The following is a 12,633-nucleotide window of genomic DNA, read 5'->3' on the forward strand; positions in this document are numbered from 1 at the left end:
GCTGGGGAATTCTGGGAGTTGAAGTCCACTCAAAGTTGCTGAATTGAGAAGCACTGGATTAAAGAGATTCATGGTAAAACATGGGGTTTTGAGGGACATTTATGCTGATGTTGCTTTGAAACTTGACCCAAGAAACTAATTCAGACATTGTCTCATGGCTGATTTTATGCCCACCACCACGTTAGAAGGTTCAACCAGCATCGTGTCCAGAGATGTGAGGAATGGACCACCTTTCGTGGTAGGACTGTCCCTGCTACCAATGCAGGAAGGTCCCATGGGCACACGTGCCAATCAGTGCAAATAACGGACAGATTTCAGCTTTGCGGAGAAAGTATTCAAAGGTGCAACTGGATCAGCTTAACTGGGTCACTCCAGTCCTGACTTCATGCTCCTTTGTTAAGAAAATCTCTTTTAAAATTCTTGCATTTTTACATGGAAGCAACTTTATGGCCACTTGACTGGAGGCTTGATTTTTGAGGCAGGGGCCAAAGAACAGAGCAGGGAGTTAAGCCACGTGGGCCTCTGCAGGCTATGATTAGAACAAATGAGGCCATTTAGAGGACTTTAACCATTTTATAATCGGGAGGCAGCTGCAATTCCAGTGACATTCTAAGTTGAAATAATTGGCAAATAAGAGCTGTATTTCCAACAAAGACAATCAAACTGCAATCAAGGGAGAGAGAGTGGAACCTTTCCCAACAAGGCTGCCAAAATTACTGATATTAAGCACTATGGCAACACAGGCGAAAAAGGCCAAAAGGGATAGACGGACAGCCTTCAGCCTCCGTTGACCTATATAAATCACAAGCATGTGCCTTGGTTCTCACACCGCATTTCACTCCCCTTTCAAGACCAGGCTTTAACAAACATCACACCAACTATAATTGATTTGGCAAGAAAATCACAGATGATTAGGGATCAAGCACGCCAGTGACTGGCTCGGCCGCCGGTTGGCATACAAAACACCATCCTATATTTCTGCCAAAAGTGTCTTTTAGGTCTCTCCCTCTGCTAGAGGATGGCAGGCAAATGCCAGCCTTTCTGGAATCGCGTGCCTTTAAGATCAGCCAAACCCATGGACTGATTTCTATTTAGTCCAGTTGTATTAAGGTCACATCAGGCCTAAACCTCCAGATTTCAGGTATAGAGTCCAACAGCCTGATCAGCTAGTGGCCAAATTCTTCAGCCGCATTTATTCTAGCTAAAGGGGAAACAACTCAACTTATTTGTTCTGGAAGGAAGGTCAATTGGCCCTGTAACAAGGGCAGGAAACCTTAAAAAGCAATCCTGGGGGATGGAGGGGGTGGGGATACACACATACCTGTCATGAAGCACTGGGGGCCTCTCCCTTCTGAGGACAGAATGATCCATGCTGTCAATGTTATGACTCCCCTCTTAATCAAAGGAAGACTTTAAAGCTTGCCCTTTTTTAAAAAAAAAGGGGGGGGGAGAAAGGAAGCCTGGTACCCCAAAGCACCACCGCATTTTAACTGATCACATGAGCGAGCGGAGCTGATTGGAGGAGGAAAACAATTCAGCAGTGGAGCCAGTCACCTCCTCTCCTCTGTGATGGAAAAAGGAGGCCTTTGTTTCTGGACAAGGAGGCGCAGGGCAGAAGATGCCCTATTCACTAGGATGCTGGGAAGCCATGATTGTGTCTCCTCTGCTCCTCCTCCTTCTGACATGCTGGCATGGGCTCCGGCCACTAAAAAGGGCAAAGGCTTCCCTCTGCATTATGGGAGCCCGGCACATGAATGGATTTCCAAGAACAGATATCCCTGGGGGGCGGGGGGGGGGGCGAGCCACTTAGCAGAAAAACTGTCATCCCTGAAGAGAGTTTTCTGGGCAGCGTTGAAGATGCATGTGACAAAGCAGCTTAAGGAGCATTGCTGAGACACCCAGTTCTCCTGCGGTGACCCCTGCGATGGTTGCCGGCTTTGTTTTGGGAAAAGCATTGTGAATATAGCTAGCACCCTATTCATTCTTTAGGATGGCCTCTATCCTGCCGGGACCCATCCCTTGGGCTATGCACTCTGCACCCAGACCCAAGAGCCCCACTTTTGTCCACCAGCAATTGGGAGGAAGTCCGTGCACAACTGAAGCTGCTTTTCATAGCTGGCTGCTAATCTGATTAGTGAGTGGATCTGAATTTCAAAGAGGAGGGAGGATGAGGGTGTTGCTGCCTCTCCATCTTCCCTTCTCCTTCCAAAAGAAGACACACTTACAGAAAAGGTGTTTGCAGGCCAGTACAAACTGCAGGAGAAGCACCAAAATTTTTTCAGTTCGCAGAGATCAAGTCCCCAGAAGGCAGAGACACAGAGTACAAAATGTAGCTCTAAACAAGGGCAAAACGTTCTTTTTCTGCCCCTCAACCTGCTCTGTTTTATATATAAAATATTCTTCATGGGGGGGGGAGACCCCTTAATTCACTATTGTGTGATAATCTATGCTACCGAGAAAGCTTCAGGAGGCAGCAGATTCACCTACAAGGATCACATGCGATCAATGACTCCTCCGTCCAAGGCTGACCTCCAGGCAGGGAAGAAACCGATAAGTAAGCAAACGGATGCATAGAACCCTGATGCAGGTTGCACCGACATTTGAACCGATCAGCTAAGGAGGGGGAAGCCAAATTTGGGGCAGGCACCCCCACCCGCCCCCGTCCCATCGTAAAAACCACATGCAATTCTTCTGACCATAAGAAGCACCCAGGATAAATATAGGCCACCTCATTTTGCAATGTGCTCCTACCCAGCAAGGGCAAAACAATGCAGTTCGGCATTATTTGAAGCTTCACACAAAATGGCACCAAGGTAAAATCACCGATTTGCAAAATTGCTGTTTAAACAGAAAAACACCTTCACTCACACACACACACAGAGCAAAGGGAGAAAGAGATCTGTAATAACGTATCCTCACCCTTTACGAATGGGATTACAAATTTAACGAGTTCAGCGGAGGCAATACTGGAGGAAGCACACATTCAATTGTTAGAAGACGGTATAAAGACAGAAAGCAGAAATTGGACATGAAGGTCCTGCAGTTCCTTTGCTCCTGCTTTTTGTGCTGCTGCTTGTTTATAAAACAATGCCCTTCAAGGTCTGCCATGGATGCCCTTCCAGGGCAACTCCACCAGCCATGTGTGTAAAGTAAGGGAATGTTTCCGGCAACAGCGGAATTCAGAAGCTCTTGAGAACAAAGGAAGGAGAACAAGGCTGCCCTCTCCTCCTCCTCTCTTCTCTCCTCCCCCTGGAACTTCTAATCTCCAAATTGCTCCTAACAAACCCAGCTGCTGCAGAGCAATTTGCATTTAGTCTGCCACAACATTTCCAGGGCTGAGCTAAAATAGGGCTATTTCATTGCCTAAACAGGAGAGAGATCAGTCCTCTTACGGGGAGAGATTCTTCCACGTGTCTCAGCCACAGACCTTATGGGCGAGTTCACTGGGCAAAGATTTCATTGCCGAAACTTAGGAATGACATAATCAATCCCCCAAACAATCCGTCTGATGTGAAGGAAAAGCAATTCAGTGAGGAGGAGCGCACATAAGAGGAGACTGTGTCGCAGGGAGCCGTTTATTTATTGAACAAACCAAGGCACGTCTCTTCAGAGGAAGTCCCACTGAGTTCAATGGGATTTGCCTCCGGGCTGGCTGTGGTTATATTTTGTGAAGTGCAAGATGTACTGGAATGATAAAAGTTAGATTTTCTAAGTGCAGTCATTCTCAAATGCCTTTATCTGGCTACTGCTTTTCTTTCATCTTCAGAACTACTGTTGGCTTCACTCAAAAGAGTCTAAAGAAAAGGGACTATCTGGAGCTCGGAGTTGAACTGTGAAATCCTCGCTGCCGGCTGAGCTGAGTTGTTTGCTTGCAGATGTTTTATTACGTAAGCTATAAGGAAATCATGAGTGCTAGTGAATGTCGGGTTTGCTTCCCTGTTTAAGACCAGAAGACATCCCCTCCAGCAGCCAACACCCAGATAAGCAGGGATTAACACCAGACAAACTGTCACACAGAAAACAATATCCTAATCAAGGAACCACTAAGGAGAAAAAATATACTGGTGGAGCAAGTGACTGTATATAAACATGGGGCAAACCCCACACACCCTCACACTGATGATGTTCCTTAGTTAGGTAATAAAATGTCTGTGAGCAAACAACCAAGCTCAGAGAGCACTTAAGAGATTTTTTTTTACAGTTTTCAGTGCATGTTACTAAATTCCAATGGTTGCTTTGTTACTGAAAGTCGCCCCGAACAGCTGTTACCAAAGGAGGATATTGTGGATGGTAAAAATAGGCAATAAAAATACAGAACCATATTATGTGTCATTAAAAGCAGCAAAGATACACAAGACAAGCCATGGGGTCACTACTGCTGTGCTGAGCATGCATCTGTGCTGAGAAAATTACCCTGGAGGAATACTTAATTGAATACCTTCAGTGCTAAACTTTAAAGTCTTCTGCTGACCTTCTGCCCGAGTTCACCCAAAACTCTGCTGAAATGTTTTGTAACTGAAAATTTCTTACTAATGTGCTGATATGGAATGAAATTCATTGTTATTATGTTCTGGGTATTTTGAACTGGGTCGAGCAGTTTGCTGCGTAGCATTATATAAAATGAATCTAACATCAAAAGGTCCCATCTTCATCTTAAAATGAGTTACCCTGGAATGAGACAGGCAGCACTAAAGCCTCCTGTTTTATATCATCCAATCCAGGCTTGCTCTGCCATTAGCTTAAAGCTGTTGAGAGCAGGCAGCACATAAATTTTGTAAATAAATAAAATCCATGCATGCATTTCTTAGCAGTAGAAGGATAAAGCCAAGCACTTCAGTTTCACACAGTCACTCTTTTATGTAATACTCAAATGGTTACTCACAGACTGTCTCTCCACATCATCTTTGACACAATATGATGCCTTCCTGGCTCTCTGCGCACCTGCAAGTTGAAGGGGAAAAAAACCAAGAAATATAAACTCTCATTAATGGCTTTCTTTGGGAAACCGCCTTGAACCCTCGCTTGGCATTTCTGAATCTGCCATCTTCCAGGAGCGCCCAACCTCAACTCCTAGGCATCTCCAGCAGTACAGGAATCCATGTTTAATACATTGGGGAGGCATCTCTAGGGGGAGGCCGGGGTAGTATATGAGATTGGGGACAGCAGGAATGTAATGGCCACCAGCCAACCCAAGTGGGAAGCTGTAGGTAGTTCAAGCTCTTTGAAATCAGATTGCTCTGCCCCAGAAGTGGGGCCAAGAAGCATTTCGCCTTCCCCATCCCTTTCTGTCACATGGAGTTTTTTCCCCTTGAGCAAATATTGATATGGGATCCCCTTCTACATTTTAACCCAAGTCCAAATAAATCTGTACCCAGAAGGATGTATGCAAGCAAGGGGCGTGCATAAGAGCACCAGCGTGCCTACCGTTCCTGCCCTAATGTTCCCTTTGATTGTATCCAATTCGTATAGTTATTTCATGCTTATGCTTATATATATGCTTATATATCGTATAGTTATTTCATGCTTACACTTATATATACTGTTGTGACAAATAAATAAATAAATAAATAAATAAATTAAATAAGTGTCCCTGGAGTCTGAACTAAAGGAGCTGCTTTATCACAGTGATCTTTTCAAAGCTACTTCTGCTACCCCATCAGTTAAGAGATGAAACGAAAGAAAGCCAGTCTAGCACTATGGTTAAAAGCAGCTAACTAGAAGTTGGGAGACCATGAGTTCTAATTCTGCCTTAAGTAAGGAAGGGTGACTTTGGACCGGTCACATTCTTTTAAGCCCTAGAAGACGGCAACGGCAAGTCATTTCCCAAAAACTTGCCAACGCATCTCCATGGATTTGCCAGTGTAGTTGTCAGGAATCCAGATTGACTAGAAAGCCCCCAAAACGCAGAAAGGAGAAAAAATCAAGAGACGGTATCTCCATGGGTAGAAACAGAAAGAGATCAAAATCAGTTTTTCCCATCTAAAACCCTCTTGGCTGTCTTGGACTATACTAACTAGCGCAGATGCTGAACATGGCAGCTGAGTTGCGGGCCCAGCTTCCTCTAAGCCAATCCTGGGTAATTGAAAGGTTTCTTGCAAGTATTCCTTCGATATTTTCCAGCCAAATGAGCTGCCAGAGAATGAATCTGGATCTCCCTTTTAAGGGATCAGTTGAGCCGTTAACTACGGGATGAATGGCACGTTTCACAAATGTGCCACCAATTTCGGATGCACAGAGAGCCACTCTAGGCAGCTTGGTGGGTTTCTCTGTGTGAAGAAGGGCCTTGGTAAAACTCCCCAAACAGTCCCACTCGTCAGAACACCAACGGTGTCATCCTAAAACTGAAACAAACCCTTCCACACACAGCAAGCTTTTACAGTCAAGTGTGAAGGCAAAAGAAAACAGGTCTGGACAGTTTTAGCTTGATAACTTAATCCCTAGCCAGCCATTTCAATTATTTCACAAGCACTTGTTCCTGAAACAAGTTAGCTGCAGGCACTTTGAAGAACAGCGTGTCAGCCTCTACAATCTCATTGGATCTGCCAAAACACCCTCCATTTGCCTAAGTGACGGTGTGCCTTTTAATACGGTTAATTTATACAGAATGGGATACTAGAAACAAATAATAGAAAACAAGACTCCAGGGCGGCCTTGGATGTTCCAGTTTTGTGAAAGTCGGCTGCCCCTGTTTGCCAAAAGTGATCTAGCTCTGGGCTTCCATCATTCCCAAAAAGTAAAAGGACAAGTTTGCTGGTGACACTTTCAAGACATCTCTCCTTGAGGATTTTCTTGACAAAAGAGCAGAGGTGTTTCTTCCCCTTACAGCCCTTTCTGCCAAGAGTCCTTTTCTGCCCCCTAGTCCAACCTGCTGATCACCAGCTGAAACTGTTCACCACCTCACCATTCTCAGCTGTTCAACTTCAGTCAAACTCCATACCCTGAGAATTTTACTTCTTCAGTAAACTATCTTTCTGGGAAACTGGTTCTAGTCAATACCTTAAACCAGATGATTTATGTTTTTTCTTAGTAGAGCCCATGCTGAAGAATCATTCAGAGATGGTCCTTACACATTAGCCAAGGAGGCCCAGAAAACCACAACCAGAAGCACATTTCAAATACAGTGGTTATACCCACTGTTCTGCTGAACATGTGGCTTCCCTCTCAAATACTCTACCCTCCAGAAAACTGAAGAGGAGTGATGCATATTCACTGATCATTAAAGAACACTCAATGGCTTTCTAGAGAATCAGTAGGCTACCAGATCATGGCCTAAAGACCCCCCAGCAGTATTTTAAAAATGCAAACACGTGGCTGATTCATTAATTTCTCACAACAAAGGCACTTTGACTGCTCTTCTTGCAATCAGGACAGGGATGGGTCCTTTATAGTCTGGCTGCAATTGTTCCTCCTAATCAGAACACGCTGGCGTCATTTAGATTTTTGAGCTATGAACTTGCAAGCATCTTAATAAGGCACCCAAGAACACCATCTGCAAAATCAAGTATTAGACTGAGTCCAGGCACAAAAGATCATCTTTTCTTCTAGGAAAAGATCCACAGAGGAAGAGAGAAAGACGAGCACAACGTGTGTAAAGAATCAAGGATTTTACCCAAGTCGAGCTAACTTCAGGCCAAGCTTCAGAAGACTATTATTACAGGCTTTGGAGTAACGATGTTTTACCATTGCCAGATGCAGCTTAATGCCAACCAACGGCCAGCTTTTCTTTGCTCAGGTACAACATTAATAACCCCCCCCCTCCAATACTGACTAGTTATTTGGCTAGAGAGGAAATCCTCCCCTTGGCCCCAGCTACAAACATAATTCTACCTTTTCCCTAACTGTTTATGGGCTGTGTTACAAGCCCAGCTCCCAAGCTGCCTCACAGCAGCAGAAGCTGGCCTGTGTGCCAATTAAAGACACCCCTTTAGTGCTGGAAGTACTGCATACAGGGGAGGAAAATATCCAGAGAAATCTATTGCAGCTAAAAATGTAGCTGTCTCACAAAAGGTAACAGATTTTGCAGGAAAGACCCCTGAGGAATAGACTAAACAGTGCTTCCATATATGTACTTCCAAAATAAGGACTGAACAAGCTGGCCAAAAATCTGGACATGCAATCCTAAAATACTGCACAGCAGTATGCATTATGTATATACGCTGGTTATGTTTTCCCAGTCAAGCAGCTTTCATAAGAGAAATGATTTGACCTTGCAAGGGGTTCAGGAAGAGAGGCGGAACTCACAAAATCACAAAACGGGGCTTAAGCCCCATATTTCATCTTTTGGGCACCTCGCCTTCTCATTCCCAATCCTGCTCTACACACAATGGCAATAAACGCACCAAAGACAATAGCACAAGAGATGTGAGTCTCCACTGAAATCCACAGGAAACTGCTAGTCTCTTATTTCAAGCTGTAACTCATTTCTCCAAGCGTGCTTAGCGCTTATAAGGGGACGCCTGCCAATTGATTTACCATCCCTCATTTTAAAAGGAACAATATAGATGGCTTCCTGCACCTCAAAGGAGCCGCATGTAGCAAGCAGTGAAGGAGGCCAGCAAGAGAGGACGAAACTTGGCAAGGAATTCTCTGCTGCCACCTTCAGAACCTCTGAGCGCCACTCTGCTGGCCTTGGCTCCCAGTGCGGTACCTCTGAAACACCAGGATGCGAGAGCTGGCTGCACAATGCGCAGAACCTCTCCCTGCTCGTACAAGGCACAATTATCCGTGCAAGGATCTTACAGCTGGATGCCCAAGAGTGGCCCAGCTCAGCACTGACCGCCCAGACCAGACCAGAAAACTCATCCAGATTCTGTCACCTTATCAGCTGCACTGGGCAGAGGTTGGAGTAGCTGTTCCCTTACATTCTAGGATCACCTCACACTAGCACTTTAGATCACATTTCCTCCAACTCCCTTCAAGTGGTATTAGGTCTTTGTACCTTGAACTTACTGTGCCGATAAAAATCACCCTCATAGCTCATCAAATTGCTACTCGTGTCTTCAAAGCAAATATCTATATGGATCTGGGGGGGGGGGAATAGGGGAGGGAAAATCTCCACTAATAAATGAAAGAAGGGAAGCGAGAGAGAAATTAGTGATGATTTAGGAGGAGAAAAATCAAGCACTCCAGCCAGAACATTTAAGCTCTGATTTCTGGCAGTGGAAGATCTACAAGCCAACAAGCATCAGCTCTAGTAGAAGTGCTCTGTGTTACTGGGATGTCAAAAAAGACCTGTATTTGAGTCTTCCTCCTGGGCCCCAAACACCTGGGCCCCCTCAGAAACTGGCAGTACAATACCACCAGGAAAAAACCAATTTACCTCTTACAAAAGAAAAAAAGTCCTTTAATTGCACAAGTCTTCTGCTTCAGAAGGGGAAGGAGGAGGCGAAGGAAGGGTGAGTCTAAGAAATTACTGCACTATGGAATCTACCAAATATATACTGAGCAATCATAAGATAATACAGTCATCATCTGTAATTAACCACAAGCCAACTCTTTCCTCTTAAACGTTAAAAGCCCACTTGTGGTGCTGGTGTTCACCACCTTTAAGAAGTTCTCTTTACACAATTCCTATGCTTTGGTGCAGGGGTGAAATCCAGCAGGTTCTGGAGAACCGGTAAGGGAAATTTTGAGCAGCGGAGAACCTGTAGCGGAAATTTTGAGTAGTTCGTAAAACTGGCAAATACCACCTCTGGCTGGCCCCAGAGTGGGGTGGGAATGGAGGTTTTGCAGTATCCTTCCCCTGCCACGCCCACCAAGCCACGCCCACAGAACCAGTAGTAAAAAAATTCCACCACTGCTTTGGTGGTGTTTGCTAGGACCTTATATAACTGGTCATAGAAAAGCCTTCACTTAGACAAGGTTGGCGCCCTTCCGTTAACCAGCCGGTGCTAGGAGGAGATACTTAATCCCTCCCCACATTCAGAATGATTGGTCCCTCCTGGAGAAGGGGGAGAGGTATGTACTTCTGATTCATCAATATTACAGCCATCTACGCAACATTTGTATCACACCCTTGCTAGTAGATTTTCCAGGTCACCCGTGCATTTCTATTGCCTGGCAAGATTCCTACATAACAGACCCTGTGGCAACATTCTGTGGGGCAGCATGTAAAATCAGGAAGATGCTGATGCTCATAACGAGTTAACAAAACAGCTTTGTTTTCATTTCGGTAGTGTGTGTTTGTTCATTTCATTATCTGCCTTTGGCAACTGCTTTTATACTTACTTATCCTATGTATGTATTTATTTACTTGCCTTACCGGTATTTACTTTATTTGTGTCTGCATGTAGTGCCCATCTGTGATAAGGTAGGCGTGTGCGTTGGGGGGGAAACTCTGTTAGGAAGTAGATCCTGGTTAGCAGAGCAGTCTACCAGGAAAGAAGCCACCGGAGGCTACTTTGCAAGACTCCAGATTTTCTCTCATGAAAGAAAGTGCAAAACGCAGCTCTCTCCTCTCCCTCCCTTAGGTAAACCAACTAGCAATGAATGCCAGGAAGGAATTACACTCCCCAATACAGACTGAATGGGAAAGTTCTATCTCCACCCACGAAGAGGGGGGGGGCAGAGAGAAAGTGAAGTTGCTGAGCAACTTTTCAGAACTTGGCAAAAGGGCCACAACTCCATTTAATACTTTTCCAAGTGTTGCTTAATTACTGTGCACAATTCTGGTATATTCTGGTATACACACACACACACTTCGGTTTAATAGAATAAGCTATTTTCCATTAACACATTAGTTAGTTTGTTTTCACCTTGATTTATTGAGCAAGCCAGAATGGACTGCCTGACACAGTTAAGCCAATCAAGGTTTACAACCAAAACAGACCTTTGGATAACCCAAGAAATCTCTTATCAAGTATGTGATTCAGCCACAGCCTGGCTTTTTGAAAATCATTCTCTCAGCCATAATCCCCTCACCCCAAATCCAGAATGTAGAGCACGGATTATAAAGTAAGACAATTAATCATGGCAGCAGTAACATTAGTTAATAATAGCAAAGCCTTTTTTTCCTTTCCTTTCCTTTTTCCAAAGGATCAAATAAATTAAACAAACTTTGCAACTGGCTTTAGTCACATGGAGCAGCTGAGAGGTTTGCTTACAATTACCATCTGTTTATTTACATTCATTGTCTTGCTGCACCATCACAGAAGGTTTTTAAACCTGGATAGAGGCTTGAGAATAACCACCTTCCGCACTGGAATTTCTCAACTGCATTTTAACTATTTGGGGTCAGCTAGAAGGGGAAGGGATGGGCATGTTTCACCCCCATAATACAGGTGGTCCTCAACATACAATTCATTTAGTGACCCTTCAGTTACAACCGCACTAAAAAAAAAAAGTAACTTATGACCATATTTCACACTTAGCATCCCCACCGTCATGTGACTTGCACTGGGATGCTTGACAATTGCCTCACATTTATGACGGTCGCAATGTCCCTGGGTCCCCTTTTGTGACCTTCTGACAAGCAAAGTCAATGGGGACGCCAGATTCGCTTAACAACCATGTGACCAATCAAGGAACTGCAGTGATTCACTTAATAAACGGGGCAAGAAAAGTCATAAAGTGGAGCAAAACTCGCTTAACAAATTTCTTGCTAAATTTTGGGCTCCGTTGTGATCATAAGTTGAGGACTCTCCATATTCAGCTGAGGGGCTTCTCTTCCTCCTCAGTTGAGAAACCTCACTTCAAACCGAGGCCTATTTTGGGGAGGGGGCGAGGGGGGGTTCCTGCCTCTCACCCACTCTCGGACTCCGGCACAGCAGCATGGTTCACAGAGCCCCTTGGAACCAGAGTCCATCCTCCGCTTGGCAGTGCCCCGTGCCCGCCCCAGGCCTCACGAAGACCCCTCCCCATAAGGTATCAGTTATAACGGCCTCCAGCCGGGCACCTCCCTCCCTAATGTAACCCCCCCACCTTCCCAAGGAAGCCCAATCCCTGGGGAATCCCTACCTGGGCCCTTAAGCCAGTTGGGACCACATGTCCTAAACTGCCAAGGCCGCGAGCGCTGGGCTTAGTAGTCCCGGCGCCGAAGCTGAGGCGCGCGAGCACCCAGGCTCAACATCACCCTCTGACCCCGCCCGATGCTCGCGCGCCAGCCAATGGCGTCGCCGCAGCGCTCCCGGCAGCCAATCAGCGAGGCGCGCGCGTGCGCTCCTCCCTCCGCGCCAGCGATCCCGCCCTCAGGCGGTCACTGAGGGAGCACAAAGCCGCCGCCTCCCCCCTTTCCCTCATGACGGGCGAGCCCCCCGCCCGCCTCCCCTGGTGCTCCTTCGGCCTCCCCTCACCTGCGGCTGCCGCTTCGGTCGGTGTGTGTCCCAGGCCCCCCGGGAGTCGCGCGACCCGAAGGCAGGGCGCCCGCCAACCGCTCCTCTGCTCGGCGGTGGCTGCGGGAGCTTTTCAAAAGTCCTCCCGAGGCCGGAATCGGGAGCCCCGCCCCCTCCGCCAGGACCCCGCCCCCTTGCGTCACCAAGATGGCGAGCTCCGGTGCCGCGCCTGCGCGGTGCGGGGTTGCGGGTTCGAATCCCGCCGTTGCCCTCGAAAGTCAATTTATTTATTTATTTATGTATGTATGTATGTCACAACAGTATAAGCATAAGCATGAAAATGACTATATAATATATATGCATA

The 12,633-nt window shown here is 46.0% G+C and overlaps 1 protein-coding gene across 2 annotated transcripts in view; it reads right to left on the reverse strand.

Annotated features, from left to right (window-relative positions):
• KLHL13 (kelch like family member 13) overlaps positions 1–12,434 on the reverse strand; it is a 38,569-nt gene extending 26,135 nt beyond the window's left edge. Inside the window, exons 1-2 of one of the 2 annotated variants that reach the window (XM_058197209.1) lie at positions 12,291–12,434; positions 4,883–4,941 (exon numbers count right to left, since the gene is read on the reverse strand). In XM_058197209.1, the coding sequence (XP_058053192.1) occupies positions 4,883–4,902 (20 nt within the window). In that variant the 5' untranslated portion in view covers positions 4,903–4,941; positions 12,291–12,434. Of the gene's footprint in view, positions 1–4,882; positions 4,942–11,955; positions 12,084–12,290 lie in introns of those variants that run through there. The other variant, XM_058197211.1, reaches the window with a different exon arrangement.
• Between the last annotated feature and the right edge of the window lie 199 nt (positions 12,435–12,633).

Source organism: Ahaetulla prasina, chromosome 11 (assembly GCF_028640845.1).
Source record: "Ahaetulla prasina isolate Xishuangbanna chromosome 11, ASM2864084v1, whole genome shotgun sequence".
NCBI lineage: Eukaryota > Metazoa > Chordata > Lepidosauria > Squamata > Colubridae > Ahaetulla > Ahaetulla prasina.